General features: G+C 32.6%; 1 protein-coding gene across 2 annotated transcripts in view; it reads left to right on the plus strand.

The window, feature by feature from the left end:
* LOC111613728 (dynein assembly factor with WDR repeat domains 1-like) overlaps positions 1–14,386 on the plus strand; it is a 75,072-nt gene that overhangs the window by 40,291 nt on the left and 20,395 nt on the right. For both annotated transcript variants that reach the window (XM_023355068.1, XM_023355067.1), the window contains exon 7: positions 4,751–4,850. In XM_023355068.1, the coding sequence (XP_023210836.1) occupies positions 4,751–4,850 (100 nt within the window). The remainder of the gene's footprint in view (positions 1–4,750; positions 4,851–14,386) is intronic.

Genomic DNA, 14,386 nt, shown 5'->3' on the forward strand with positions numbered 1-14,386 from the left:
CTGTCAGTGGGCCGTTTGGTTGGCGACACACTGCACTACTGCGCTCTATGTAGCAATGCAACACTGGTCGTGATGGCGTATACAAAACTAACTTGTTCAATATATTATTAAAAAAATTTTTTTTTTTAAACTTTGCATCAACTTTACAAAATAAAGGACAAAATGCTTATTTTAGAAAATAAATAAAGTTAAAGGACAGAGCAGTGAAATAAAGGACTGTCCTCTTAAATAAAGAACGTATGGTCACTGTAGATATAATTATTATTGGTTTTTTAGTTGTTATTCTCAAAAGAAATGAGGCCTAATAGATTTTGAAGGGAAAATATTAAAATTGTTTGGAACAGATATATCAGAAGAATAGTAAAATAGACAATCTAGCACAGAATCTGCATAACATATAATATAATATATTTGAGCTTCAAAAATATAATACATATTTTTGAAGCTCAAATGACCATTATAATGGACCAAACACTTCAAGCTGTCAGGGACAACTGGAAATATATTGATGTGTTGATTCATCATCAGTAATACTAGGACAAAAACTCCAGACTTTTAGCTATACTTTTGTAATAATCTCTGCTCTCTGATATGTGGAGAATACCACAGCTGAATTTCTAGCAGGAGTTATAAATCTGAGACAAGCTATTAGAGTGTGATCACTTATTTCTTACTTCTTGTCAAGATCATAGTTGTTGGGAATCCTAACAAAGATAAACAAACACCTACCTAGTGGTATATTACTAATTTAGCCTTTAAATGAAGTCTTTAATTATTACCAATGGATTACTGCTACTGCTGTTGCACTTCTGCATACTCTTGGAACATTTATGAAGTTTCCATTAATTACTATGGAAGAATATTTTGACTTATATGAGGTTATAAAATTTCCTGCATATTTTCCTTTTATCAAAACACTTATTACCAAGTGAATTATCCTTATATTTTTTTATCCAGAGATTGACAGTTATATGTGTTGTTAGAAGCACATGACCTTTAAAATTGTAGAAGCAAATTAATGACCATATGTGCACTAGCTCCATATGTGTAGTAGCTGTTAGGAAACTTCAATATCACTCTTGTGAATACAACTTGTTCATGGCAGATGAACTGTCAGTCAATAAATTATGCAGTAAGAAGGTTATGATTTATTCAAAACCCATATTTTACTGAATGTATGATGAAGAAACTTGGACATATTTGACACCTTTACCTCTAAACCAAATTTATCAGTTTGCTTTCTTTGCTGACAGATCACCCTAATGTCATATCAATGGAATTTCATGATTTCTAAAACTCTATTTTTTGCCATTATTTGAATGAAAAGGAGAGGGCCTCACTTAAGTTTCCACAAATCTCTCAAGGAGAAACACTTTGCATCATATGCTGTTTGAGTGTAAAGTACAGCAATGCAGCAGGGCTGTGGAGTTGGAGTCGAGGAGTTTTGGTGTTTTAGCCGGAGTCGGAGTCGGATGGTAAGGAAGAGTCGGAGTTGGATTTTTACGCTACTCCACAGCCCTGCAATGAAGGCTTGTAACTCTTCTAAGCTCAAATTTCATAGATTATCATTGTGCACAATGAAAATTTCCATTTCAGTGCATTTCTTTATCACATGCAAAATAGGGTCACTAATGAATAGGCAAAGTGCACTTGTTGAGGACGCTTCTTTCAAATAACAGTTTTGCATATCTTTAGGATCACTATTCTCTTCAAGAACATTTTGCTGACTTCTAATTGCAAGCTGTTTGCTAGTCTAGTTACAGGCGTGATGCATACCCATGGTGTCACATCAATACCAAATTCCTGAGCATTGATAACTGATCTTTTTTTGAAAACAATTTTCTAGAGTACCTGTAATGTTGGAGCAAAATGAGATACAACGAGACTACTAAATGATGAAAGATGAGTCTCACTGTTTCTAACTTTTACTTAGAAACAATTATTCTATGGAGTTGATTGGCTTAGTTTATGGTCAATGTAAGAAGTATATATAATGATAAAATTATTATTTTCATCAATAAGTGGCATACATTGTTTAACATTTTGATGTTTTGTAAAATGGCTGTGTAGAAAGTTATCAATCAGTTAAGGCTTACATTAATAAATGATAATCCCAAGTTTTAAATATAAGTAAAAACTTGTGTCTACTCCAAAATAAATGAAAAATAAAACATTGAAGCTTTTTTTTTTCATCTCAGTGTCAGACTTTTTTAAATTTAAAAAAAAAAAGGTTATTTTACTCTAATTTTTAAAAGCATGTTTTTCTTTTTAAATGATTATTGTGTTAATTGTTTCATTACAGATGAGTTTCAGTGAGTGTGAGTTCTTTCACTGTTAAAATAGTGTAAATTTGTAAAAATATTTGCAAGAACTTTGTTTCATCGTAATTTCACAATTTCTATAAAATTCCTGGACAAAATTAATAGTTCACCCAAACAGTGAGTTAATTCCCGGACTGTCTTGGTGAAAACTGGATGGGTGATAACATTATCTAGAGGTCGCATTAAAAACTAAGTTATGGCACATAAAAACAAACCAGTTTTTAGTCTAAAACTGAAACTTTCATCATTACATCAAAAACTATGATTATATGTATAATTTCTGCATTTTGTCTTCTTTCTAATGAAGTAAAATACTCATGATGTGCTGAAAGTTTGTTTTTTTTTTTTTTTTTATTTTATTGTAATTTGATTCAAAAACACAAAAATAAACATATCAGAAACTCACTGTAAATTTTCTCAACTTATATCATTAACATTCTATTTGTGTGAAATTTGAGAGGAAGGTGTTATTTTTAAGGTCAGGGGAGATGGTCAGTGCAGCTCATACTGACTAACTACTACTATTGTCAATAAGCCATTGTTTTATTGTCCTGTAAATGAAAACTTTTTTCTGATTTTAAGTCAGTCAAATTATAATACAGTATAGTGGGTGATCGGTTAACGAACATAATCCGTTCCAAGACTTTGTTTGCTATCCGAATTGTTCGTTAACCGATTATCTATTTACCATAGGTTTTAATGGGAATTTAATTAATTCGTTCTGGAGAACCCCAAAAATAAAAAATATATACTTTTTTACTACGTTTATTTATATGTAATAATAAAAATACATATGTACACAGTCTTGCGTTCTTATTAGTCATGTTTTTCCCGTTTGAAAGGGTTAAAGAATCTGTCTAATGTCGATTGTTTTTCTCTCTTCTTCAGGATTTTTCGTAAGTAATTAATAGGATTGCAATTGTGGAAATCCCCAAGCCTCAACCTGGTTTGGATGCCATTCTAAGACCGTTGTTCTGACAACTTCTTCAAAGGATCTTTAATAACAGATATCGGCATTAATCCTCGTTTTCAAAAGAAAACATATCTTGCCAAGTTTCTTGGTGTTCTTCATTCAAGAGTTCTTGGCGTTCTTCTGTCGTCAGATCCGTTTCAGGTTCCATTTTGAACTTTTCGATGTTTTTTATTTCTCAGACGTGATTTTTGTTACTCCTTTAGCTGTTTGAGTCTTCTTGATTATACAATATTTTTCTTAAATAAGATTGAACTGTGGCCTACTGTAGACCTGTTCACACCATATTGCCCAGCAACATTAGGCATCTTCTGCCTACTCTCTATCTGTGCTATTATACTCTCACCTTTCGAAAAGAAAAACAGACACAAAACTTAACGAGTGCCTACCCGACAGTCTCACGAATACATATAAGAATTGTTTTGTCAGAAAAATAAAAGGCTGGAATTACAAGGGAGAGTTTCAAAGCTCGAAGGAATACTATCCGATCGGTATATACCGACTTGAGCATCGATGTCGACGTCTCCCGCACTCCGAAAAGTTTCGGACTGTTGCCCGAAGACAAGGGAAAACCAATTGATATTCATTATTTTACGTCGCTTCTTTTTGTGTTTGTTCTGTGGAGTGTTCGTTATCCGATCATGTGTTCATTGTCCGAACATAAAAATCTTTCGCAAAAGTGTTTGTTATCCGATTTGTTCGTTATCCGATCTGTTTGTTAACCGATCACCCACTGTATTATTATTTTGTTGTAATTGATAGAATGTTTTCTTTAACATTTTTTTTAACAACTAGTTTTGAAAGATCTGATTAATTTTACTTTTTAGTTTCAGTTTAACAGACATGATGTTAAACTTCAACTAAACAATATCAGGGGAGACAAATGTACTTGTCTCCCCGGTTATGTGCAGCATGCTGGTCATTCCACAAAAATACAATAGAGTGAAAATTCTGAACACAGTAAGCCTCTATGAGCTTTTTTATAGAATACTGGAGTAGTAATTTTTAGGCACTTGTGGCATTACCTGGCAAGCAGTCATATCACAACTGTATTTACATAACTGTCAGTGATATAGTTGTATGCAGAGTTTTCACAAATTAGGCAATTTGAGTGCATAACTTTTTTGTCAATGAGTTGTATTTGTTATTATCACAGTTATGTGTAAGCTTAAAATTTTTATCATTCTGCATTAAATATTTTTTCTCATCTTATTTATTTGAATTTTATTAATAAAAATCTGATCAAATAATTGATATCCATTTTAATTTTAGTGAAGTTCTGTTGTTGTTAAAATAAATATTTCAAATATTGTCATTTATCAATATAAATATAATAATTTCTCATCAGTTAGAAATAAAATTTTTTTCTAAACTATGATATCAAAATTTATATTAAAAGAATTAAATTTATAATATAATTTTTTAATATACTCTGTACATGATATTTAAAATATTATAGTAACATTATTGCAACTGGTTCCTTTGATAAAACTGCTAGAATATGGAATTCAGAAAGTGGACTATGTTATCATGTATTAAAAGGACATGATCGGGAAGTGGTGAGTAATTTAATACTTTCATAATAAAGTAATACTTTATATTATAAAATAATTCTTTAATTAATATTTTCTGATCTATTGACCATTCATCAAAATGTTTTTACTAAATGATGAAAGATGAGTCTCACTGTTTCTAACTTTTACTTAGAAACAATTATTCTATGGAGTTGATTGGCTTAGTTTATGGTCAATGTAAGAAGTATATATAATGATAAAATTATTATTTTCATCAATAAGTGGCATACATTGTTTAACATTTTGATGTTTTGTAAAATGGCTGTGTAGAAAGTTATCAATCAGTTAAGGCTTACATTAATAAATGATAATCCCAAGTTTTAAATATAAGTAAAAACTTGTGTCTACTCCAAAATAAATGAAAAATAAAACATTGAAGCTTTTTTTTTTCATCTCAGTGTCAGACTTTTTTAAATTTAAAAAAAAAAAGGTTATTTTACTCTAATTTTTAAAAGCATGTTTTTCTTTTTAATGATTATTGTGTTAATTGTTTCATGTTAACAAAAATACAAGAAAACAAATCCCCTAAATATTATGATATAATTACAGTGACCGTATTTTTTTGGGGAAAATAAAGGACATATCGAAGAAAATCAAAAAATATCTCATAAGTTTATAACATTTATTACGAAAATAGTAGCATACAACAATGCGTACATTAAAATTTTAAACAATCTGAATTATTACACATACACACATTGTAAAAAATTTAAATAACATTAATTTTGATACTTTTCAGTAGAATTAATTTTTTTATAGCGCCGTTTCACGCTTTAAAGTCATAAAATTCCATACAGTTCATTTGAAAGTTGTATTTGATGGAAATACATGCTTTCTAATTTGCTTACTTTTAAATCAGTTTTTTCATTTGTCCACCTATTATTCACCAATGAAAATATTCGTTCAACGGGGGCATTAGATCCAGGGAGACAAAGAAAATTCTACGATTTTACAAATGTTTTTGAAAACAATTTTTTTGCTGTAAAATGTTCAAAAATCTCAATCCACCTTTGATGGCAGGGCTGGTTATTCTGTCACCATTCGTCGATCTTTTCGTTTGTGACATATTTTTTTACACATGAAACTTCATCAAATAATTCACCGTCGAGTATATTTACGGACCAATGATTCGAAATAAAGATATAGCTTTTCTCTACTTTCGCCCACAAAGGGATTTCGCATAATGTGATCCATTCAAACACCTCTATTTCAATAAAAAAACATGTCCCAATTATTTAGATAATCTATGCACGTTTGATAAAATGTGTACACAGCATCATTGCATTTTTTTGGCTTGTTGTATTTTCTGATTTTTCTAATGCTAAAACCACTTTTCTAATAACAATAGAAAGAAACCCCTGGTACTGTCAGTGAGCCGTTTGGTTGGCGACACACTGCACTACTGCGCTCTGTAGCAATGCAACACTGGTCATTATGGCGTATACAAAACTAACTTGTTCAATATATTATTAAAAAAATTTTTTTTTTTAAACTTTGCATCAACTTTACAAAATAAAGGACAAAATGCTTATTTTAGAAAATAAATAAAGTTAAAGGACAGAGCAGTGAAATAAAGGACTGTCCTCTTAAATAAAGAACGTATGGTCACTGTAGATATAATTATTATTGGTTTTTTAGTTGTTATTCTCAAAAGAAATGAGGCCTAATAGATTTTGAAGGGAAAATATTAAAATTGTTTGGAACAGATATATCAGAAGAATAGTAAAATAGACAATCTAGCACAGAATCTGCATAACATATAATATAATATATTTGAGCTTCAAAAATATAATACATATTTTTGAAGCTCAAATGACCATTATAATGGACCAAACACTTCAAGCTGTCAGGGACAACTGGAAATATATTGATGTGTTGATTCATCATCAGTAATACTAGGACAAAAACTCCAGACTTTTAGCTATACTTTTGTAATAATCTCTGCTCTCTGATATGTGGAGAATACCACAGCTGAATTTCTAGCAGGAGTTATAAATCTGAGACAAGCTATTAGAGTGTGATCACTTATTTCTTACTTCTTGTCAAGATCATAGTTGTTGGGAATCCTAACAAAGATAAACAAACACCTACCTAGTGGTATATTACTAATTTAGCCTTTAAATGAAGTCTTTAATTATTACCAATGGATTACTGCTACTGCTGTTGCACTTCTGCATACTCTTGGAACATTTATGAAGTTTCCATTAATTACTATGGAAGAATATTTTGACTTATATGAGGTTATAAAATTTCCTGCATATTTTCCTTTTATCAAAACACTTATTACCAAGTGAATTATCCTTATATTTTTTTATCCAGAGATTGACAGTTATATGTGTTGTTAGAAGCACATGACCTTTAAAATTGTAGAAGCAAATTAATGACCATATGTGCACTAGCTCCATATGTGTAGTAGCTGTTAGGAAACTTCAATATCACTCTTGTGAATACAACTTGTTCATGGCAGATGAACTGTCAGTCAATAAATTATGCAGTAAGAAGGTTATGATTTATTCAAAACCCATATTTTACTGAATGTATGATGAAGAAACTTGGACATATTTGACACCTTTACCTCTAAACCAAATTTATCAGTTTGCTTTCTTTGCTGACAGATCACCCTAATGTCATATCAATGGAATTTCATGATTTCTAAAACTCTATTTTTTGCCATTATTTGAATGAAAAGGAGAGGGCCTCACTTAAGTTTCCACAAATCTCTCAAGGAGAAACACTTTGCATCATATGCTGTTTGAGTGTAAAGTACAGCAATGCAGCAGGGCTGTGGAGTTGGAGTCGAGGAGTTTTGGTGTTTTAGCCGGAGTCGGAGTCGGATGGTAAGGAAGAGTCGGAGTTGGATTTTTACGCTACTCCACAGCCCTGCAATGAAGGCTTGTAACTCTTCTAAGCTCAAATTTCATAGATTATCATTGTGCACAATGAAAATTTCCATTTCAGTGCATTTCTTTATCACATGCAAAATAGGGTCACTAATGAATAGGCAAAGTGCACTTGTTGAGGACGCTTCTTTCAAATAACAGTTTTGCATATCTTTAGGATCACTATTCTCTTCAAGAACATTTTGCTGACTTCTAATTGCAAGCTGTTTGCTAGTCTAGTTACAGGCGTGATGCATACCCATGGTGTCACATCAATACCAAATTCCTGAGCATTGATAACTGATCTTTTTTTGAAAACAATTTTCTAGAGTACCTGTAATGTTGGAGCAAAATGAGATACAACGAGACCTAAGTAAACTAGTATAAATAGGAAATGTATTTCTCAGAGTTGTCTTATCTACAATACTTTCATTATCATTTGCTTCCTCTTCCTTGAGTGGTATCATGTGCTATTTATGTAAGAGGATCATTTTTATTCCTTTGAGCAAACACACCACCTGTATATGAGGGGAGAAATTCATTTGTCAGGAAGACCCAAGCAGAAATAAGCACTTCCCAGTTATAACTTTTATATTTATTTGCACACTTGTTGAATTTTACATATCTGACTTAACATCTGTGATAATTATGAAAGGATCTGTTGACCAATGAGGGAAAATACCCAGAAAAAAACATGTGCAAAGTAGAAGATAGAAGAAAGAATTTATTTTGCATGATAATAAAGTACAGGGACAAAGGGATTCCAGCTCTAGGGATTGTTGACTAATGGCCACCCAAAATCCAGTCATTAATAGAACAGTTTACAAAAATTATCACAATCTGTACAAAAGAAAATCAATGATAATAATTACAAAAAATTTTCCTTATCACTAATTCTTAAGATTAATTACCTAGAAGGAAATAGAAAGTATGGGCAGGAAGTAGCAAAGATGGCAGATAGGATAGGAAAGAATACCCAGGTAGTACAAATGTTCAGTTACTGTAAGGGCCACATGGGAGCTACATGAACACAAAATTCTTGTTTCTGTCTTTCTTTTCTTTGGTTCTTTGGAGTTTTTGTATATTTGATTCCAATAGTCAGTCAAGCTGATACACTGGCTCCAACACACTACCCTTGACCTAGGAATTTTGAAGTTCCTGCTCAAGTTTCTAACCTCACCTGTCTCTCAGGCACCGAACACTGGAAAATCCCTCTTCTTTTCCTGGTCTTTTCTCCTTGAGTACCAGCCCAAAAGTGATCTTCCTTCACTTTGTATGCCCTCAGGTAACCTTGCCTACAATATGTTGGTGAATTCTAGGAAGTGGCCCTCACTTCCAATTAAGAAGATTAAGAAATTATAGAAAGTAGAAAGAACAAATAGCAGGGAAAATTTTCAGAAGAACAAAATCATACAATATGGTGTATAACCATACATCAGTGTAATCTGGTAATACCTCTGAGGACAGTCTCATCAATACCTCTGAGGTCTGTCTCACCGTGATGAGACTGTCCTCAGAGGTATGACAAATCACCGTTATTCACCCTTGCATGAAGTTCAAATTCATCAAGAGAGTTCTCAGACTCAGATCTGCATTCTGGATCTGACTCTTTACCTTCAGACTGAGTCAGAGATATAGCTTGCATAAAAGTTTTATAATTTTACCCATAGTAAGATCATTCTTGAGCAAAGGATACATAATGTTTCCTTTCACCAATCTATAAAATAGCAAATGCAATGCAAGTCAAATAGACCCAACAGTGAAAGGACAGAAAGCTTCTAGAAAAACTGTATGTCTCAATTTGGCAGATGTACTCTGCTGAAACTAGTGATCAGCAAACATAATTTTTAATTATTGTTCATACTATACCCTTCTGGGACGTAAGTGGTAAGTTATTGAACTTTTATCATTAAAACTACACAAAAACATCTTGTAAAATAGAGGGTGGTCAATTAATTGCCATTGAATGTCAATGGTAAAATCATTTTTATCTTCAAAAACTTTATCTTGGAAAACAGTGATTTCTAGTCAAAAATAACTTTCCATAAAAATGATTAAATATCTCAAAATTATAGAACAATACTATCAAAAACACTGAAAATGTGTGCATTTGAAAATTGAAAGTGGTCAATTGACCACTGTCGGGTGGTCTAGTGTTAATGATCCTAATATGTGGTAGTGAATCAAATGCCTATTTTTGTAATCAATCCATACAATATGCAAATTAGTGTTTCTATTTTTACAGTTCTCTAGTATCTTATCAATTAGTTCTTGGTTCTTGGAAATTGGTTCTTTGTTTCTTTGCTCTTCTTTTCATTTCCCTTTTGTTCCACTAGAAGGATGACAATTGTTTCCAAGTAGTTCTGAATATTGTCTGCTATTATACCAGTGAGTAATTTAACCATTGTAGGCAAGCATTTTATTTGCCTGTAATTTGCTAATGTAAGCCTTTTGCTAGGTTTTTTTTTAATAAGATAAGTCCTGTCAATTGCTAGCCAATCACTAATATCTTCTCTATTCAATGCATTGTTAATGTGAGGTTCTAGACTTAGTCTGAACCCGTTATTAATCGTGCTAAAAATATATTTTAAAATAGAAGAAAAGAAATTGTAATAAATGAACACAATGCAAACGTAAATAATTTGAGTCCCAAGTGCAGCTCAGACATGTGTTAAGCAATAAATCAGTGTCAGGTTGGAGAGTTTCAACTTTGACTCTGACGCTTGTATACAAATGATCGAAGTTAAACTGAGTCGGGAAATGGGGAAGTTTAATGAAAGGAAAATGTTATGTTCAATAGTTAACATTCCAAAATGTCAGAACAGAGATCATAACAATCAAAAATACAAGTGCAGGTTTTGAAGTTCCATCATCTCCCAGTCAGAGTTGAGGAATGGTTCCAAGTTGAACACCGATGATTGATCTTTCTTGTGACCCGATCCGATCTTATTTCCACCTGGAACAAAGAAGGAGACTAATCAGTAAACAGCAAGAGGAAATCTTAACCAATTGGAGCAGGAAATTTGAGGATGAAATCCTTTAAATACCCTGGATTTCAATGACAAGGCACAGATTTCTGTCATTTTGTACTGTTTAATTAATTAAAGTGACCCATGAACACCTCTTGTCTTTGTGTGCTGTCACTCTTAATGAAGTTCCATTGTTCCTGCCTGTGCTTTGCTGTTGTCCTCCATTTGCCAGACTATCCACAACATTTCCCCTGGATCCCAACGACATGACAAGGTTCCAACAGCTACAAATTAGCATTCATGGACTCTCTATTGATTTTTGTCAGAGAGAAGGAGCATCTCTCAAAATACTTTGTAAGCCCTTATTATATAAAATAAATGGGTTTCATTTGTAAAGATACCGGTAGTGGTGGACACACACTGACTCAGTTTGAATTCTTGTCGTGGAATTCCACATTCTCTCATGAGATCTCTTGCTTTTGCTTGGAGAATTTCCACAGTCACCTATTGTGCATGTGTTTCATAAAATCTTGTAGTTATTCTTCTAACTTTGGATATTCCAGTTTTCGGTCCACAAAATGATTTTTTTGTACTTTTAGATTTAAACAATGAATCTCTCTGATTATACCACTTCCACACACACACACACTTCTGATATACTGAACTCAAGACCTGCAACACAGTTATTACTTTTATTTTAAAAGAAGCTGTGTACTGTGTTTTTCATACTTTTCCTTTGCCAAAACCAACCGTATCTTTCTACTTACACCAGCTAACAGTAAAATAAACATTCAATTTGTACTCCTGAGGTCAATGAATGTATGCCTTATGTTCCTTTATTTATTATTGTTTTAAACGTGTTATATCTAAAATATTTACATAAATATCTAGTTTATATTAATAATTTAAATTAAATTTAATTTAATTAATTAAACATTAAAATAAATATACTGTAGGATAAAATAATTTATGTTAAAGTAATAATAAATGCCAGAAAAGTGGCAACATGATTGATATTCAGACAAACAAAGAATTAAAAACATTAAATTAAGAAAATGTATGATAGTTTTCATGTACTAATACTTGCATTTGACAAAAAGTAAATACTTCGTTATCTGATTATATAAAAATTACATTTAAAAACATAAATATAGTCAATCCCCCCTATAACACTGTTGATTATTCCGTTTTATATGAATTCCATGTTGTACGAGTCACTTAGATTTTACAAATACGTGTGCTGGGCTGTGAACGGCTTACGTATTTGTAAAATCTAAGTAACTCGTACAGCATGGAATTCATATAAAACGGAATAATCAACAGTGTTATAGGGTGGTTGACTGTAATATAGAATAACAGTTTTACTGGACATGGTCAGCAGTCAGAAGTGAATTGATATATCCATAGAATCAACATTTTGACTTTATTCCAAAAAACAATTGCAAAAAGAGTTTTTTTTTACAAAAACAGCACACAGAAGCAGATCATGGCAAAAAAGGTCATACCAGAAAGTGATAATGGCAACATGAACTATACATGGTTCACAAAAATTATTGCAAAACTTCAAAGAATCCTTTGCTTGCATGTATAGGACAACCTAGGTTTTTGAAGCTGTGAAAAAATGAATAGAAACCTGTCTTATATGCGAGTAAATATGGTATTATTATTGTGTTAGTAGAGTGTAGTCTATATGGCATATATACTAGTACCTAGAGCTAAGCTGAACTCAAAGTCAAGGTACAACTACTGAAAACAAATCTTTTGTTAACATTCTGTTTGTGTGTGTACATGTGTTTAAGAATTTCCTGACTGTGACATGTGTTTAGTATTGCAGCTTTCTGTAGTATGATGTATGTGCCATTGCAAAGTTCAGATATTTTAAGAATGTTGTGTAGTGTATATGGTTATGGCACCTGTGCAAAAAAGGATACTGAAACAATAAGTACCTAATCCTTTCTTCACAATGCTTTATTTCATGGGCAAGTTTTGAGTGTTTACTAATTTTTTCAGTGTATGTATTTTGTATGTTGTGAGTATTTGGTACAACAGTGACAATGATGATGACTACATTAGGATAGAAGACACTGCACAGCTACTAGGGCTGTTTTTGTTTAATGTCAGTGTTGTTTTGGTTGTTAGGTTACACGAGTGGTTGTGTGCGCAGGCAATTGGATTTGGGATGGAGGTCTGAGAGATGGCAAGTTGACTGGAGGAGGTTGGCGAGATGGCACCTCAGAAGTGAATCACTTGGATGCCAGATTAATAACTAATAACCGTTTAATTTCAAAGCAAAAGAGTACATGATACAATTTACAATTTAGTAAGACATTAAATTTAATGGATCTATATAACATACATGATCGCACGAGAGAGAGTTCATGAGTTTTGTATGGAGATAAATACATGTAGTTTGAAGGATCTGTTTGTAGGCCTGATGCAGGAGAGAATTTGGCCTGTCCCTTAGGAAGGTTAAATAACAAGAAGGTTGTCATGTTAGAAGCGTTCTGGATAATCTTACAGGTCAGAGTCAATTGTATACATTTTGGAGGCAGAATTAATGGTATCGGTCAAGGAATTGGTGACGACATGTTATAGGACTGGGTGGCGACTTGTTGCATCGGGGAGGAATGGGTGATGACTTGTTGAGTTGTGGAGGAATGAGTGACGACTCCCTCATTCAGCCTTTAATTCTGATATTAAAAATCAGTAATGAATGGCCAGGAGGTCAAAGGATCATGGGAAAGTGCCGCTTTCGCCATTGACAGTGTGCAAACTGAAAAGTTCTCAGGTAGTAGATGAAAACAGTTATCCAAGTAGGTAGGACAAAATTGTATATTTTTTCATCAAATTCTGGGTTCTCACACAAACTAAAGTATGTTTGCACTATACGTAGGCTGATTTTTTTTTTTTTCAAGCTCCAATGATCCATAAAAAAAGACAAGTGTAAATAACAAAATGAATTTATTACCAAAAGTTAGGTATAAACATGGTTATTTTTCGACATAATTACTATGAAGATTGAGGCATTTGTCATATCTGTGGAGGAGCTTTTCCGCTTCCTTGTCATAGAATGTTACCACCAATGACTTGAGATGGCTTTAACAACATTGTTTTGAAGATCATCATTAGTTCATTAGTCTCAAATTTCTGCCCTGCTAGTCATGTTTTCAGTTCAGGAAAGAGGTGGAAGTCTTACACATCAAAAAGTTTTAAGCTGGGTGGAAGTCTGAAAGGTGAAAGTCTTCACCATCTTTAAACACCCAGCATATAGCCCTGATTTAGCACTGAGCGACTTCTGCCTCTTTCCTGAACAGGAAAAGTGGCTAGGAGGGCAGAGGTTCAAAAGTAATGATCTTCAAAAAAATGTTAGAGCCCATCTCAAGTCATTGGTGGTAACATTCTATGACAAGGAGGTGGAAAGCTCATCCACAGATATGACAAATGCCTCAATCTTCATAGTAATTATGTCGAAAAGTAACCATGTTTGTACCTAACTTTTGGTAATAAATTCATTTTGTTATTTACACTTCTCTTTTTTTCGGAGCTTCAAAAAAAAAAAAAAGCTCTCGTATATGATTTTGTTCATTATAGTGTATTTTATGTGTGTGTTGTTTTGTATGATCTTTTGAGCTGTGTATTCATAGTATGGTTCTTGGGTGTATAGTAGTTTATG

Source organism: Centruroides sculpturatus, unplaced genomic scaffold, assembly GCF_000671375.1.
Source record: "Centruroides sculpturatus isolate CEXI.00-Female unplaced genomic scaffold, Cexi_2.0 scaffold1975, whole genome shotgun sequence".
Taxonomy (NCBI): domain Eukaryota; kingdom Metazoa; phylum Arthropoda; class Arachnida; order Scorpiones; family Buthidae; genus Centruroides; species Centruroides sculpturatus.